Raw genomic sequence first — 18414 nt, 5'->3', positions numbered from 1 at the left:
GTCTGTGCACTTGCATGAATTGTTTTGTGGTTCCAGTTTCTGAAGCCTGATGAAGATCTTATGGTTAATGAGGAGTTTCTGAAAGGGATTTAACGAGATGGACTTTTCAAGTTGGTTTGTTGCTATCGAAGCTATGAGTGTGGATTAAAACTGGGATTGTACTATTTTTCTGGTTTTACCTTTTTGTCTGGTTTTATCGAAACATCTTGTATCAAAATGACCCGGTTTGGAGACGTCGTTCCCAACGCGATGGAATCGAGAGACGGCGGCTCCGAACCGACAGTGGACTGCCAAGGGGAAGGAGAGTCCACGGTAGAAATGAAACAAGCCAGCGCGCAGAGGGCGCGGACTATGGCTTTGTACAACCCCGTCCCAGCTAGACAGAACTGCTTCACTGTCAACAGGTCACTTTTTATTTTTGCGGAAAACAACATAATAAGGAAATATGCAAAGAGAATCATTGAGTGGCCATATCCTGTTGTACTATAATTTAGAGTGGCATAATAGGTTCTGGTGTAATTTATTTAACTCTACTTTTGAACGATAAACTGTTGCTCTCTTGTCAAACTCTTTCATGCATGGTAACAACAATCGCACGGAGGTCATGTTCGAAGCGAAGCGGTTTATTTTGAGTGATAGGTGTCAGTACCATGGAGAGCGGCGGCTTGCAGCGACCATTTTAGAAAGTTGGCTCGAGCCGATAATGGTTGAGGGCATCGCCATCTGTTTTATTGTTCTCTTGAATCTCCTCACATTCATACAGCGGAGATACGCACGTGAATCATTTAACCTACTCTTCGTAATTCTGAAAAAATATGAAGATGCAATAACGAGGTCGCAACTCATTTCACCGTGGACTTAAGTACATTATGAGTATAAATGTCATACCTTCCGTAAACTACAAGAAAGATGGAAAGATAGAATGTGCAGTGTACACGAAAGCTGAGTCGGAAGCCAATTTAGTGTGATTCAGATATCTTCCGTTTTTCTCAGGTGTAGTTTCAGGGATACTTCAGTCCATGAACATATGAAATTATTTAGGTGCGAAAAGCATTCAGGTGGAGTGAGTTAGGTGCATGTTGGCATCAGCACTGAAAGTGATCTTGGTTTTACTTCAAAGTATCACGTTTTAAAATAGATGTCTTTATTCACCTCGTTCTTCCTTTTCGTGCCCACATTCCACTGGCAGCCCTAAGACAGAGTCTTAATTTGTAGTCATTATGGTAGTGGATGATTGGTTTGTAGTCATTATGGGTAGTAGATTTGGTCTGCGAGAGGAGTGTAATTTGATTGGTGGGAGTTCTCTGTAGCTGTGGTTATTTTTAGCCATGTGCTATTGTGTGAATGTAGGCTTTCTGAATGTGAGTCACTACAGTTCCCAGAAGGCCTCATCAAGAACTCCTCAGTGATTTAATGACACCATTTACAGTGAAGGTGGGAAATTAATAATGGACAAAATGTATTTTTTATCCATCCCAAAGACACCCATTCTCATTAATGGTGTTTGTTCAAATGGTGTCTATTTGTTTAATGGGCCTCGTACGTGAATCAGACTGGCTTGTTCTGAGCAGACAGTGGCTGTGGGAATTTATTTAGAGGCATGATGTTACATCAGTTCAGCTTTCTGAAAGTCGTCTAACAGTCTATTGCTATTTCGTAATACTATGAAGTCTGCAATTTTTTAATGTATGCCTCCACCATAAGGAAGCAATGAAGAATCAACCAATCATTAAGCCGGAGAAGGGCAGTGATGGTTACATTAAACAGAAATAGACAACTTCTTGCACACTTTTAAATTACGAAGTGTTGATATGAGATTTTTTGTATGTTAGTTTCACTGATCCGCATAATTTCCTTCATATTCTCAAAAAGAAATGAAAAAGTATAGTCACGAAAAAGTATGTTAAGATAACTGTTTTTGCAGGATGATTCATAAATTAGAACTTTGACCATGAAAGATACTGGTACAAACAAGACAGTAAAAGAAATGACCAACACAAGGCTGTTTTCTGTTTCATTACAGAAACACTTACTTATTTAGGCAGAAGTGTTTGACAGCTTAAAATAAAATGTTGCAAAACAGTAGGACAATGCAAACCTTCGAGCCTTGGTGAGGCATTTGTTCAGCATGAGTTCTCTTAACCCCGTTCTCTGGGCACAGCTTTGTGATTGGCAAAGACTATCCTTTAATGGCAGCTAAAGCAATCCCATGAAGTAGTAGTGGGAGTCATGAAACCTTCTACATTTTACATACAAATATGGTGACAAACCAAACGGAATAAACAACACATAAATATGTGCACCACTAGCTCTGTTTGTCCCTTGTTCCAGGAAAATTTGTGCCCAAAACAATTGAAAGCCCCCATGATATTGGGCTAACGATATGGGCGAAACTATCACAAGTGAGAGAATCTGCAATATAATATGCATAAGAACTATGCTACAGTAAGTTGTACAGTACAGTATGTTCCACTCTCACAAGCCATTGGTCATTTCAAATGCATTGCTTTGTGTTTCAGTGTAATCACAGCCTTCCAAGGAACCACTTTTCAAAGACTTGCTTTGAGTTTATCCAAAAGTGTAACTAACTAGCCATATGGACCAGTCAGTTCAGATGGTCCACCACTAGTTAGTTCTAGATTGTGTTTTGAACACTGTTGTCAGTGGATAACACTGCATTTGATGCTGTTAAGCTGTTACCTCTTACTGACAGTACTCTTTTGGACTTCACTGATCACATGAAGTCAAACATTTAAATTTTTTTAAAGACATGAACCTCAAGTGCGTGTGTGGGCTAGAATCAAACCACCAACCTCACAGTAGGGAATAAGATGGACCACTAAGTAAGCTAAAAGCCTGATGAATCAGGCAAAGGATTGAGCCAATGTTTAACTCACTGTATAATTCTGCTGAACCTCAGGGGAGAGTAGCATCGCCCTTGACTTGCTCACTTTGCCTTTACTCATGCCCATAAACCTCACTCACAACCAACGTTACTGAACCAGTGTAGGAGATTCAACCAATGTCAGATTAAAATTTCTGACTTCAGATGGCTAAGCAGTGAGTTATAAGCTAGCTCTGACGACCCAGTCACCAAATGTCTTTTGAGGCAGAAGGCCACATTTTTACCCACAGTGTTGCCTGACTCACCTCTGTTACACTCTACACTTCAGATTCCTAGCTGATGAATCTCAAAGACCTCAGTTTGAAGGCTGAAATTAAACTGCCACCACGATCGAACACACTGATTTAAACCCCGTGACTGCTGTATAAAAGACAAAGAAGAATATTTATGAAGTCAAAGCATTTTTCTGAATTTGTGAAATCAGCTATCATCATTGTATCACTCTTGGCCTGTTGGATTAGCGATGCAACATTGCTATTTGGAAACTGCTGGGCAACAAAATCTGAAAATTGTGCAAAGAGCTGAACATGGCACGCGACTCTTCACATCTACCTTCATAAATTTCTGGCGTGTTAGTCTTGGATTAGATTACAACATTTAACTCTTCACTTTCTACATTGTCATCGTGGAGCGACAATGCATTTAGTTTTCATCGAAAGACAGCTAAAGTAAAAACTAATAAGATAAAAAAATCAACATCCATTAAACTCTCGTGAAGGAAAACGTTCGAAAGGCTGTCGAAAGATTTGTAATATTTTTCCACTGATGGTATTTTCGTTGTCTGAGGGGCACTCTGTCTTAGATATGTGACAATGCGAGGTTAATCACCGTGGGCAGTGGTGCTTTGAGGGATGAGGATAATTACTAACACTTACCAGCATACATTCAATTATGCTGTGTCATAAAAGAAAGGAACTGCGAGTTGAGGCTTCTGCTTCGACTCCAAATGGCAAAATTTAACATTTCACAGAAGCTGCATGTACATTGTGTGATCACTCATTGACTGGTGAACTTCGTACAGCTGACAGTAGAACTCTAACATAATGAGTTATTAATGTGTTGAAATATGTAATGTAAACTGATTTTTAAAACATGCCTGAAGTGGTTCCTTAACCCAGATGTCCTCACTCCATTTGAGTATATGATCTTGGCCACCATCATTGCTAATTGCATCGTCCTGGCCTTGGAACAGCACCTTCCTGGAGAAGACAAGACACCCATGTCCAAAAGACTGGTGAGTGTTCACTGACTCCCCTGAGTGTACGCTGACTGCATGAGAATGAGAGTGGTTGCATAAACTCTGGTTCTCTTGAGACGTAGACCAGGCGATTTATCGGGTCTACAACTTGGAGATTTCACTGTGCAGGACAAATCTCAGGTGTTGAATCTTGAATCGTATGACTCATGTCAGGAGACTCTTATTCTTCCACTGCAGAAATCTTACAAGCTTTCACGTGACACAAACTCAGCAACAGTTTTGTTATGGAACATATTACGTAAACAACATCAGGAACAACTTCTTCTTCTTCTTCTTCTCCTTCTCCTTCTTCTTCTTCTTCTTCTTCTTCTTCTTCTCTGCCTTCTTCTTCTCCTTCTCCTTCTTCTTCTTCTTCTTCTTCTTCAAAGTCGAAATACTACCACCACTAGTATTAATAGAACTAGTAATAATTACTGCTGCTACTACTACTTATTTTCATAATAACTGCCCCATGCATTTCATTGGGTGGTGTGTAAATGTGCCAGTTTGCTAAACAGAAATCAGCCAATCCATTAGATTGTGAAAAGTGAATCAGAAGGACTCCAGCCCTCGATGCTTTGAGCTGTGCTTTTCTTTCCTTGGATCATATTATTTTTTAGATTATCGTATGTTAAACAGTCCAGGAGTTTTCCCATTTCCAGACGATTACCAAAGTTATAAGGCAGATTTAGGCCAGACCTAACACTTGAATTTTGGGGAATTTTTTTAGAAAATACACAGTTTCTTCTACTATGTAACATCTTTATTATTTAAAAGCCAGAGGTTTTAATAAGAGATGTTTCATGAAGGCTTCTTACATGTACCAAGTATGTCAAGCTACATTTTAAACAAGGAAGGAGGGATTTTTTTTGGTATGCATATATCTATATAATGTAAAAATGTAAGGTCAACTTAAATTTATAATTCAGCATGCTCCAAAGTTACATTTTCTGCTCTATATGGCCACCTATATGACCAAAAACTTGTGCTTACTCAAAAAATAAATATACATAAAAACATCAAAAAGGAAGTTACTTTATACTTTTAAAGTGACCCAAATTTCTGCTTTTACTCTTCAACTTGCTTCTGTCTGACATATGCCTGTCTCTTTGCCCTTTCAGGAGAAAACTGAGCCCTACTTCATTGGAATCTTCTGCTTTGAGGCTGGTATTAAGCTGGTGGCCCTTGGGTTTGTTTTCCATAAAGGCTCCTACCTGAGAAATGGCTGGAATGTTATGGACTTCATTGTAGTACTGAGCGGGTTTGTGACACCTTTCTCATTCACTCTGAACCTAACACATTGCCCTGGCAAGCAGCTTCAAGTGGCCACAGTAGTATGTAGAGAAATGGGCAGAGAGAAATTGGCATTTCTAGCACAGCCTTATTACAGAAAGTAGGTCACTTGGTTTAACTGATACATTTGTGTCAGATGCATAGCGACAAGCTACAACCTGGTGGAGGATCATACTGGCAACAGGGAAATGTATCAAAAGAGAAGTGACCCTAATATAATCCCTTGGGGAACACCGTTTCCTCAAAAAGAGGATTTGAGGGACCACTCTTTTATATAAACACAATAGCAACACTATAATGGATACTAATGGGACCTAAACCATCAGAATCCCAGTAAATAAAGATGACTATCAAGTCTGAAAAAATGTCATTGTATATTATGTTAGGGGTCACACTTAGCGTGAACAGTACAAGTTTAATAATAGAGCCACAGTTAAATCAGAGAAATAAGTGCTGTGTTACTTTAACTAGTGTTGTGTCTAGATGATCATATAAATTCAGACTTGAAAAACTGAAATATACCACCCACAGTGCCACCCAAAAAATCATCATATCTGACACACTTTCAGTCTTGCAGTCCTGTCCGACCTCATCAAACACAGTAAAAGTAAGTCAGACTTAAAAGAAAACTATACATGTCACTTTGATCATCTGGGAATTGAAACAAGGCCAGTGGACCAGGGCTTGTGACTTCCATTTAATCTGGATTTAATGAATTGCTGCAAGCGAATACGTGAAGAGACACAGAGCTAATTAAATTTTCATCTCCGTAAATCTGAAGGGAATGTGTGTAGAAAAACTAAGCATGCAACATCTTCAAATATAGTTCAACATGCAGTCTTTCGACACGGCAGGATCTCCGTAGCTCTGTATACAAGGCGACCGATTCAAATATAAACTAATACATGCTCGTCTCCTTACTCTCCAGTGTGTGACTTGGCTATACTTTGAATAGCCAAACAGAGTAGATGTTATTTTATTGCCCCTGATGAAACTGCAGAAATGAATGATAGAGAAATCTCTACTGTGTTATAAATGCAATCTCTGCACTGTAGCTTTTGAACCGCTATTATGCTAGCTAGCTCCCCCCCCCCCACCCCCCCACCCCCAAATATGTCTCGCATAGGAATCAGCCATGAGCCATAATGGATGAGTAATGTGATGTGACTCAGTCTTAGCTTGTGGCTTTGCTAGCCGTTCTCCACAAATGGATTGCTGTAAGTGAGTCACTTATATTAAGAGATTTGATTTCTCTCACTACATCATAAAAGTAGCTGACCAGTGCTATAATCTGAATTTTTAGAGACTTTGCTGCAGCAGTTACTCATAATACCCATAGTGTATTTGTAGTGTTGGTAGCACACCCTCCTATGTCAGAGTGAGTTGTTAAACCACAGCTGAAAAGGTATTGTGTTACATTTATCCTGGCAAAACGACCTTGTCCTTTTGGTGCCAGACAAAAAGACATTGTGCTTGAAAGTCCAAAAACCTTCAGTCCTCACATCAGACAGCGTCAGTGCTGCAGTGTGGGTGGTATTGAATGTTCTCCTTATCTTTGTCCTCCCCACCCCAAAGGAGCTCAGGTGTGAAACTCAGAGGCAGTCCCTTTGTCAACTCACCACAGCTTGAGAAAAAAACAGCACACAGGTTTTTTTTGAGGGGTCCATTTGCAAGTGTACATTCCTGTGGGAACCCTTTTTACCTTGTGTGTGTGTGTGTGTGTGTGTGTGTGTGTCTCTCTCTCTCTCTCACCCTCTCTTTCTGTATGTGACTATGTGTGTGTCTGCATCTCTCTCTCTCTCTCTCTCTCTCTCTCTCTACCCCCCTCCCTCTGTGTGAGTGTGTGTGTGTGTGTGTGTGTGTGTGTATTCATGCACTGTACTGTCATTCTACCTTGCTGCAGGATTTTGGCGACAGCAGGAGCTCATATGAACATTCCAGTGGATCTGAGGACTCTTAGAGCAGTGCGTGTGCTGAGACCACTCAAACTAGTGTCAGGGATCCCCAGTAAGTGACTCCATCTGCATGCCTCACAGTCTTTCAGCATTACCGGTAATTACCGGTTATGATGCGACACAAGTTAAATAAAACGTATATAAATGCAGATGCAGTAGGTTAGTCATCTAAATTACATTGTATACTGAATCTTAAATTAAACGAATTGTTTTGTGTTGCACTGAAACCTCAAAAATGTTTCATCACATTCTAAAATGGGGCGTTATGGTTTAAGACGCCATCGGGTACAGTATGTATAGCGCAGTTTTAGTCAGAAGTATCTGTCTCTTGCAATAGACCTGCCCACACATGCACACAGTAATAGTACACAGAATACACAGAAACACTAAACAGTCATAATTAACTAATAGCAGTCAAATATCAATTAACTTCCTTTCCTGTAGTGAACTAGTGCTGACTCAAATTTGCAGTCTTCATTCAAAAAAGTCAAAATATCTGCAGTTATTAATTTTTTATATTTATAATTTTGGCACACATTAATTCTGAACGTACTGTTACAACTATGAGTTATTCTTACCATGTAAGTAATACCACACACCTACAGGAGCATTTTTTTTTTTGTTCAACAGGTCTGCAGATTGTTCTGAAGTCTATCATAAAAGCCATGGTGCCACTGTTGCAAATTGGTCTCCTGCTCTTCTTCGCCATCCTCATGTTTGCCATCATCGGCCTGGAATTCTACAGCGGAAAACTCCACCACACCTGCCTACCTTCACCGGACATCCTGGGTACAAACCATGCCTTGTACTGTAGCATTTGGGAAATGCAAAAAGCACCAAGATGTGATTCAGTAGCATCAATGTGTGCCAAAGGACTGACAATTTATCATATGTCTGTTACAGAATTCAGCTTGAACAGATATATTTAGGTTTGCATTTAGATGAAAGAACTGTAGCACAGAAAGTCACTTTTGATCCCTTTTGAGATGCAGGATTTTTCAGGACCATTTCAAAGCTTAGCTGAAACATTTAGGTTTTGTGAAAAATGCTTATTTCAGGCAGTCAGCTCCCTCAATTTGTTTTCAGTTGTTCAATCTCGGTAAGTTTCCAGCATAATTTCGACATAACAACTTAAAACTATATAACCTCAAACAAAGCCCAGTTCCTTTCAGTGCCCGTTCCTTATTGATTCAGCAGAGATTATGTAAATTGTGTAAATATATTCAGAATGTTGTCTGTTTTCTTCATGTCATTCTACTGCTGTCCACCAGACAATGAGACGTTAGACACGTCTGAGGTGGAGTTCGCGTGCGGAGTCAGGAAATGTCCGGAGAAATACGACTGTAACGGGACGTGGATTGGACCGAATGACGGAATTACACAGTTCGACAACATCCTATTCGCCGTGCTCACGGTCTTCCAATGCATCACCATGGAGGGCTGGACGGCTGTCCTGTATAATGTGAGTTCAGACTCCAGGTTAAACATAGCAGTTATAAAAACGATTTGGAATTTTCTACCCGTGAAGATAATACTGTCGGTGCTGTTGTCTTACCGTACAAAGGTCGTTTATATTAAAGGCCTGTTACTTTAATGGTATGTAGCTTTATCAGATGAACCACTGTATTGAAATTCTTATTCTCCCCCATTCCAGCTGCTCTCAGCACCTGTAATTTAGCATAGCCTGTCTTAACTGACCATCAAACGGCTTGCTAAACATCAGCAAAGCACAGTGCTGGGCTTAACTAACAGTACGGAAACCTATAGCACGGAGTAACACTCTATAAAACATTTCCCTTTGCTATTGCCAACACCTCTGTAAATTCACAAATCATTGTGTGGTGTGTAACTGCTTATGAAGATTTTCCCATGTCTTACATTGGTCATATGGTGTTTGTGTCTTCTTCTCTCATTAGGCCGATGATGCATTGGGTCCCACGTGGAATTGGATGTATTTCATTCCCCTTATTATCATTGGGTCGTTCTTCGTGTTGAACCTCGTGCTGGGAGTCCTCTCTGGGTGAGCGCACCATGCTGACCGCGTGTGTGTGTGTGTGTGTGTGTGTGTGTGTGTGTGTGTGTATGTGCGTGTGTGTGTGTGTTAACGCGAGCAGAGATTAGCGTGTGTCTGTTTCTGTGTGTGAGTGTGAGTAAGTGAGTTGAGCGTTTGTGTGGACGGACGCGTTTATTTACGTTGGTGTCATTTCTCCGTAGAGAGTTTGCTAAAGAGAGAGAGAGAGTGGAGAACCGGCGTGCCTTCATGAAGCTACGACGTCAGCAGCAGGTGGAGAGAGAACTCAACGGCTACCGCGCTTGGATAGACAGAGCAGGTAGGAGAGAAAAAAAAGTATGATTATCAGAACTTTTCCCAAACCCAGATTAGAAAAAAATCCCTCTAAATCTCATAAAAAAAAACCCCAGCTGAACGTCAAATATGTATTTACAGTTATGGTGAACACTTCATGTAGAAAAAGAGTTATATAAATGTGTTGTGCCATGCAGACCCCCAAAGTTTTTTTGTTTTTTTTTTAAACTTTAATTCCAGCTGTAAACTTTTAATGTGTAACCAAAGCTGCCCCATTATCTGAGAGACTTTGCTAAGATAAGAGCATTTCTGTCCGCCTTTTGTCTGGGATCCTAAAGTGGCCTGTCACTCCCAATTGCATGCACCTATACAAAGCTATAATAACAGGGTGAGGCACAAAACTCTTGTTGATGTTTGAAATGCATATTTTAAACGTCGTAAACTGTTGTCACTCAAAAGCGTCAGCTGATTAATGGGTTTGATTAATCGATGAATCACTGCGGCTCGTTAACGATTGGTCTTTTCAGAAACGCGCGAGTTCTGTCCGGACTGTCGTTCTCTCGGTTTTTTTAGAGTGAAATTTAGTGGTTGTGTGCAACTCCCACGCTTCTCCTTTCACCCCCGTGCCGTGCCCCCCCCTCCCCCCGCCCTCCCCACCCACCAGCACAGAAACAAGCAGGTGAATATGGGAATATGTGGATGTAGAGCAACTCTATGAACTTGCACTGCTGCACATCAAGATTGTTCTCCCACGCAGCAAAGGGTCAGCTATAAAGCAAGGCTTACTCATTGCCTCGAGTTTTTGTGTGTGTGTGTGTGTGTGTGTGTGTGTGTGTTTGTGCGTGTGTGTGCGCCTGGACAGTTAGTCATTGCTTTCTAGTGTATCACAGATAAAAGAAATCGTAGGCTGCCAGAAATGATGGTCGCAAGTCATTTTTTTTCTCTTCCCAAAGCTTATTCTCATGTTAAGTTTCAGCAGTTTTTCTCCCCACGTTGAGAAGCCAGAAGGGTATTGTCACGTTCGTGTTTGCTGAAGTAAAATATTCTTAAACTCTTTTATTGGCAAATTTCTCTGGCCCTGGGGTCCTTGAAAAAGCAGCTGTTGTATTTGAAACTGTTTATGGACTGTGGAGAAGTTGAAACTGTGGAGACTTGTTATCCTTGAAAAACAGATTGCATGAAGTCCTTCTTTGCGTAGACTGTTCATTGTCTAACTGGAAGGTTGCAGCCCCTGCACCTAAACAGAATCCATAGAACTCTGTCCTCCTCAAAAGCTGCTTTTATCAAATCTGTTCTTTGTTCTCTACTATGTTCAGACAAACAGAAATGCTTTTTTTGTCCTTCCCTAATTCTTCTCAGCAACATACAGTTTATGTCAACTGTTTTGTGGGTGACGTTTTTAATATTCATTTCACAGAGGAGGTTATGCTGGCAGAGGAAAATAAGAATTCTGGAAGATCTGCATTGGATGGTATGATTTCTCGTTTAAAGTGTAGGCGTATTATAAAAACATTTCGTTAATTTGTTTATGCTTCTGCTTAGCTTAGTTTGAGATATTGTCAGGTTTCTTGCCTTTATTTTTCAAAAATTTTCCAGAAAAAAAAAATGCGTCTGTTTGCTTGTTGGTTTTGTGAAGTGTTGAAACGAGCTACCAGCAAAAAAAATGCGAGACGTCGTGGACCAGGGGAAGACAGATACTCCGAAATCTCTACGATTGGTCAGTGAATTACGTCACCCTCTCTTTTCTTCACTTCCTGTATCCATTTTATTTTTTTCTTCCATCTCTCTCTCTTTCTCTCTCTCCTATACATCCCTCTGTTGTTCCTCTCTCTGGCCCTCTCTCTCCCTCGCCTCTTAACTCCTACACATCCTCCAACCAACTCCTTGGTCTTTTTTTTCCCCTCCGTTTCTTCCCTCCAGCCACCGCTCTCCATCGGCTGACTTGCATTTGCTTCAGCCGAACTCATTTAAATCAAAAGATGTTCATTTTACACACGTACGCAGCTATATTAAGCAAAACAAATACACAGCAAAAATTACATTTGATAAAACCCCCACCCCAGACGGCCCCCGACCGCGGGTCTGCATCCGACCCGCTAGACGCGGCCCGGCCGCGTACTTCCGACGGAAAGAGAGGATGCTTCGGATATCCATCCGTCGCATGGTGAAGACAGACAGTTTCTACTGGTTGGTCCTGAGCCTTGTGGCTTTGAACACCATCTGCGTGGCTATTGTTCATCACAAACAGCCTGACTGGCTCACCATCGTTCAATGTGAGTGCAAAAAAAGGACAAAGAAAAGAAAAAGCATAAACAAGGATAAGATAAGAATGTTTTCTGGTTTTAATGGTATCTGAGGTTCATGACGATCTGACTGGTTAAACACAAGTGTGGGATGGACTGGAATATAAATAATTTTACGTTACATCTCTCAATTAGATTTTTACAAACAATAAATTAATAATAATTGAAAGGGTTGAACTGCAAACTAAACTGCACGTTTGGCTTTTTTTGTTGTTGTTGTTCTTTTCCTGATTCCTTTGTATGACCCAGTAAAACCAGTGTGTTGATCCCCTTTCTTCAGACTATGCAGAATTCGTCTTCCTGGGATTATTTTTGGCGGAGATGTTCCTGAAGATGTACGGTCTCGGTTTCCGCTTGTACTTCCACTCATCTTTCAACTGTTTCGACTGTGGCGTGAGTTTATCTGTGTTGTTTTCTACTGATTAAGAAAAAAAAAAGATCCATCGTGTCCCATAATGCTCATTAGGAATAAACGATAGAAGCTCAGTGGATCATTTAAGCGTCTCCAAGTCATTTCTCAACAACCGTGTGATATTTAGTTTGAAAGAGTTATTGTTATAATGAAACTCGGATCATTTTGATTTCCAAAGTGAATCACTTTGTTCATGTTTCGTAAAATGCTAAACGTCCCGATCCGTCTCACGGCTCTTATGCAGGTCATCGTCGGCAGTATCTTTGAAGTGGTCTGGGGATTCTTCAGACCTGGGACGTCTTTCGGAATTAGCGTCCTGAGGGCGCTGAGACTCCTGAGGATCTTCAAAATAACCAAGTCAGTTAATCTGTTAATCTGTTTGGATTAAGACATAAAAGCTTGTGAATTGGGGTGCTTTGCTAATGAGAGCTGGCAAATCTCATGAGGGTGGAGAGGATGTGGAAACCCTTAACAGCTGTAATTAAAGGAGAAAAGAGACAAGACTGAACACGCTTGTTTGTTTCTGTTTTTTGTTTCTGTTTCTTGTTTTTTTTTTTTTTATGTTTGCGTGTACTTGCTTTGCTCAGGTACTGGGCATCCCTGAGGAACCTGGTGGTATCTCTCATGAGTTCTATGAAGTCTATCATCAGCCTGCTCTTCCTCCTCTTCCTCTTCATCGTAGTCTTTGCTCTGCTGGGTATGCAACTCTTTGGTGGCAGGTAAAAAAATAAAATAAAATAAATTTATTCATCTAACTGCAGGAGGTGTGTGGTGCATTCAGGCATAGTTTAAAAGCATATGCTATGATAGCTGTAATACAGAAGCTTGCTCTGTTTTAGAATATTTCATCCCAAACGTATCTGGTTGTTGCTTTACTAAGACTTTGCTGGATGTCCATGCAGTGTTGTGGCCCTGATGTTTGGCTCTAGCCCGATAAAAGAAAAACTGCCCCAGCGACTTGGTAGCATTCCGTGTTGGCTGATTTGTAAATTGGATGACACCTCTGCCAACTTTTAAGTATATGCCTTAACTCTATGATCTAACAGCCCTCTCTCTCCCTTCTGTTTCTCTCTCTCTCTCTCTCCCTTCTGTTTCTCTCTCTCTCTCTCTCTCTCTCTCTCTCTCTCTCTCTGTCCGTTTTATCTGTTTCTCCTGTCTGTCCTTCAGGTTCATCTTTGAAGAATACACTCCTACCAACTTTGACACGTTTCCTACCGCTATTATGACTGTTTTTCAGGTTGAGTCTTCTCAGCACCTCGCTCTGTCTGACATGGGCTTTAGTGTGTTTACCCTCCGAGGCAAAGCCTTGGAAAAGAACAGCTCCACCCACACTTCCCCTCACCCCTTCACACATGCTGACAAACAAGCACAACCACCAACCAGGCACCGGTTGCCACGGCAACCGTGCTCTTAAACAACGTGTGGTGTATATGGACAAAATTCATTGAAATTCATGTATTCAACAAAACTCATGCATGATAGTTATTTAATAACTTGCTTGAAATGCTAATTCGGTTGAAACCGCGCGTGAATTTCAAACGTGAATAATTGTTTGTTTGTTGAATTTACCGTGTAATTTGGGTGTCACTGATAGTGGGTTGTTTGTAACACCAGATTCTGACAGGTGAGGACTGGAATGAGGTGATGTATAATGGCATCCGCTCGCAGGGGGGTGTACAGTACGGCATGTGGTCCTCTATCTACTTCATAGTGCTGACGCTCTTTGGGAACTGTATCCTCTGACAGACGATGCCGGCTGCTGCCAGGCACACGGGCTAACTGTCTGGTGGGATGCAGAGATATATAATGACTATACCAGCAGCAGTAGCAGCAACAGCAACAACAACAACAACAATAGTATTAACGATAACAACAACAACAGCAATAACACAAACAACAACAGAAATAATAATGACAGTAATAATAATACAATAAAATATACTTTACTGATCCTGAGGGAGAAATTCCTCTGTCATGTAGCAGCTTATGAGAGAGGACACATGAGAACATTAAGACATAACAGCACAGGAAGGAAGGAAGATTAAAATGATGAGTCCATCATCAAACTGTTCATTTTTTAATGTGCCTTCCCAAGTTCTATAATAATAATAATAATAATAATAATAACAACAATAATAATAATTATTATTATCATCATCATTATTATTATTATATGAACTTACATAATAATAGTAATGGCTGTTATTGCTGTTGTCATAGCCGTACTAATTCTGCTAAACTTCTTTGACAAGACAGCTGCAGAAATTTTAATTTACCAGATCAGTTTTTGGTTTTTGGTCAGATATTCAAGCAAATGATCAGATTCATGTAGCTCCTTTATTCTTGGCTGTATTCCTTTGACTATGATGCAAACAGACACACTGCTCAACGTCTTCTTGGCCATTGCTGTGGACAATCTAGCCAACGCCCAAGAGTTAACCAAGGTAGGGCTTGAGTGTGGGCATCTTTAAGCCTTAACTCACAACTGTGTCTTCACTCTCATTGATTTGTTTTCAGCGTGTTGCATTATAGAGGGTTTTGGATAGGACGTGTGAATCTGACCAGCAGTGCCCAATGGGAAGGTGTCGTCTGACGTGTCGTCCGGAGAACTCTCACTCATTCGTTTTTCCTTTTGTTAGGAAGAAGAGGAAGAAGAGGAGTTCTTCAACCAGCGATACAAAGGTCGGGAGTTCGGTCTCTCAGAGTAAGTGTTTGCTCTCATTATAATAACAAGATGTTGCTGCTGAGACTTGACCGTAACCACACAAACTTGCCAGGTCGAATTTTAAGGTTTAATTTGGTTGGAAAAGCGAACGTTTGCGCCTTTCTGCGTAATACAGTTGTAATGTATTCTGGAATTATCGGGGCTTAATGTACTGTATGCCAAGGACTCAGGTATATTAAAAAACAGTTTGAGAAGACAGTGTCTATTACAAAGGATCCAAAATGTTGCTCTGAACTTCAGAGAGAAGCTTTGAATGGGCATTTCTAAATGAACATTCACACAAATACTTAGCCCTCGCTTTTACAAATTAGTCTAGAAGAACATTTCTTTGAGTTTACCGGTTAAGATTCTTTCTGACAGTACAGTATACTGATAGCAGATTGTCTTTGAATGTTAATTTGGACTCCAAAATCCAAACTGCGTTGTTTTGAAATGATGTCTTTTGAATGGAGGAGCAGACCTCAGGCTTACCATACACATGTGGACCATTTATGAATGTTACATCTGTCTGTCATAGTTTGCTCTTAATAACACAGAAGTGTTGTATGCTAGCAGCTAACGTTGATTTAATGCCACTTCCATCATATTGTCTTGTCAGTTTTTATGCTTGTACAGTGACACAGACCAAAATATCTTAAAGGTTAAAATGGAAACAACTTTAAAAAGTATTGTTATAATAGTTTAAGCTGATTAGACTCCTGTTTATTTGTTAATGACATAGTTTGACATAGTTTCAGTAAGCAAATGCATAGCTTAGGCGTAACTTAAAATCAACGTGTTAAAAAACTGATCTTTTCAGTTAGGGGCTAAATATGTTAAGGAGCGTTCAGCATATCTTAAATATAAACAGTAGCTAAGGTTTGAGTAAAAAGGCCCAACCACTGGATATGTGACCATTTTTTGTCTCTGTCAACAGGTGTACCTTTAATAAATACACTTTTCGTAAAGATGACAAAAAGGCTTTAGTATTACTAGTCCAAAGGTGATGCAAAAAGAGACTTGTCTCATGTAAGACTTATTTGGTCGCCGTCTGTCATTGTCCCCTATGCAGGATCCCCGTTTTTGGTCTGTGTCGGCTGCTTTGTTGTGTGTCTGTGTGGTTTCTCAAATACACTAATGTCTTATTTTCATCTAATCACTCATTTGATCACATGGACAGCAAAAAGAATGCGCATAATTGTAAGTAAAGACGTCTATATACTCTTTTAATTGTGTTTTCTTTTTTTTTTTTTTTAAAGACATCTGCTTTCCCTGTCTCATATTCTCAATTTCTTTTCTTTGATACGTTTACTTCTTGACCCTGTGTTACTTCCTTTTTGGATCTGTTCTTTCAATCTAACTTTTTTTCTTTTCAATCTGACTTTTTTCCCTCTCAGGAATGATTTTCCCCTCTTTTCTAACCTGAATGCTTTATCTGTTGATGTTATGAGATTTTACAACCCAAAATAGTGATTTTTTCCCATGATATTTTAAATTTTCCACTGTGAATGTATGTCATGAATAAAATTGAACTACTGTTACAATAAACACCCCACAATGTTTTTACTTTATGTGAAGTGTATTATTTGAATGTTAAACGTCAATGAAGTTTTGAAACTGCATGGTAAGAAAGACGTTTGTTTTCACTCAGTCGTCAGTGTTTTGAAAGGTTGGGCCAATAGTGAGTGGTGATGTTCTCGGTCGTGTTTCCTGCAGAAGGAGGAGGCGACCGTACTTGTACAGAAAACGAGCGATCCACCGGGGCAGGCCGTCGCCCGCTGAGGCCGAGGAGGAAAACGTCCGACCTGGAAGCGTGAGACAGGCGGAGAGCGAACCCGTCAACAACTTCGCCAACCGGAGGGAGAGACGGAAGAAAACGACCATGTCGGTCTGGGAACACCGAGCCAATCAGCTTCGCAAACGCAGACAGATGGCCAGTAGGGAAGGCCTGTTCGACAGCCCCACCGATGACCACCTGGACACGCCCACCAACGGACAACAGCAGCAGCACAGTATCTCCCCCACCTCCCCGGAGGCCAGCCCGGGACACCTCCCCGAGTCTCCCCTCTCCGTGGTCATACCCCTACCTGAGCCACCCATGTCCATAACCATGCCGTTGCCCGAGCCCCCGGAATCTGAGCCCCTGTCTTTAACGAGCCCTGGAACCGACGACAGAACCTGTGCTGGCGGAACCCGGTCCAACACCGAAAGGAGACATCGCGTGGCTCGAAAGTTTCGCGCCGCCGCAGCCGTAGGGGCGGAAGTCGGTGGCCGGCACAGGCGGCACAGGCATCGGGAAGCCCGTACTGAATCCAAGAACTGCGAGACCCCTCCAAATTCCGGCAGCTGCGAGAGGATGATTCCGGAAGGGTGGGACGAAGGGAGGGGCCTTCCAGGGGAAGGCGGGATAGGCCAAGAGGATGGGGCAAACATGTCCAACCACCAATCAGAGTTAGGCGAGGACAATCAGAGGTACGACACTGATCACACGAGGCTGTGGCTTTATTTTCTGCTGCTTCGCGCGTCATGCCAATATAATTTCATTATGTTAGAAGTTAGGACTCTTATGTTATGCTAAAAGTGTGTGGAACTTTGAGAAGTGTTAGTTTCAAATTAAAGAAAAAAAAAACTTCATCAAAGACGTTTAAAATCGCATGAATATTCAATCTACATATACATTTTATTATTTTTAACATATAAAGCACTCAAAAATATGGATAGTATTTATACTTGACACAAGATAAAACACATCCATGTTTCGCATGTACTAGTCTGTTCATTGTTCACTGTTTTGCATGTACTAGTCTGTTCATTGTTCACTGTTCATGTAAGTGTTTATGATATGTAAGCTGGCTGTCTGTGTCTGTTTAGTTTTAGGGACCCTACCACTGATACAGTGGGTGTCTGTGAGGGCCAGGAGCCAGAGCTGTGGGTGCCTCAGCAGCGTGGATCTGTGGGAGAGGGAGGGGCCACCGAGGTCCGACGGGAGTCCTGCCCCCGGAATCTGACAGAATCTGCCTTGGAGTCCACTTATTTCATCGAAGGGGCCAACGAGAGCGATACCAACGCCTGTTACCTGAATCAGGGAGAGCGGTCAGGAGAAGGTGGAATGACCAGAGATTTGTCTGCCCAGCCTCTGCTGGAGCTGACTCCAATGACAGGTACTCCCAAAGGCCACGCCTTACGTTTCTCCTCTCCGATTTTTAGGCATGTTTAAAGAGCTCGTTTTGGTTTGGAGCTCACGTAGACACACTCGGTTTTTGGAGTTTTAGTGTTCTGTTTTCAGAGCTGTCAACATCC

At 41.2% G+C, this 18414-nt stretch overlaps 1 protein-coding gene across 1 annotated transcript in view; it reads left to right on the top strand.

Annotated features, from left to right (window-relative positions):
- Positions 1-216: 216 nt before the first annotated feature.
- Positions 217-18414, top strand: part of cacna1eb (calcium channel, voltage-dependent, R type, alpha 1E subunit b) — a 31751-nt gene continuing 13553 nt past the window's right edge. Inside the window, exons 1-20 of the mRNA XM_030791767.1 lie at positions 217-470; positions 4034-4139; positions 5264-5403; positions 7339-7442; positions 8021-8179; positions 8662-8852; positions 9307-9410; positions 9605-9720; positions 11113-11166; positions 11332-11412; positions 11759-11968; positions 12279-12391; positions 12655-12767; positions 12998-13129; positions 13578-13647; positions 14025-14142; positions 14787-14854; positions 15050-15114; positions 16831-17586; positions 17986-18275. Of these exons, the coding sequence (XP_030647627.1) occupies positions 217-470; positions 4034-4139; positions 5264-5403; positions 7339-7442; positions 8021-8179; positions 8662-8852; positions 9307-9410; positions 9605-9720; positions 11113-11166; positions 11332-11412; positions 11759-11968; positions 12279-12391; positions 12655-12767; positions 12998-13129; positions 13578-13647; positions 14025-14142; positions 14787-14854; positions 15050-15114; positions 16831-17586; positions 17986-18275 (3244 nt within the window). The remainder of the gene's footprint in view (positions 471-4033; positions 4140-5263; positions 5404-7338; positions 7443-8020; positions 8180-8661; positions 8853-9306; positions 9411-9604; positions 9721-11112; positions 11167-11331; positions 11413-11758; positions 11969-12278; positions 12392-12654; positions 12768-12997; positions 13130-13577; positions 13648-14024; positions 14143-14786; positions 14855-15049; positions 15115-16830; positions 17587-17985; positions 18276-18414) is intronic.

Source organism: Chanos chanos, chromosome 14 (genome assembly GCF_902362185.1).
Source record: "Chanos chanos chromosome 14, fChaCha1.1, whole genome shotgun sequence".
NCBI classification, from domain to species: Eukaryota; Metazoa; Chordata; class Actinopteri; order Gonorynchiformes; family Chanidae; genus Chanos; species Chanos chanos.
The sequence above is the reverse complement of the archived record's forward strand: the minus strand, read 5'-3'. Positions and strand labels throughout refer to the sequence as shown.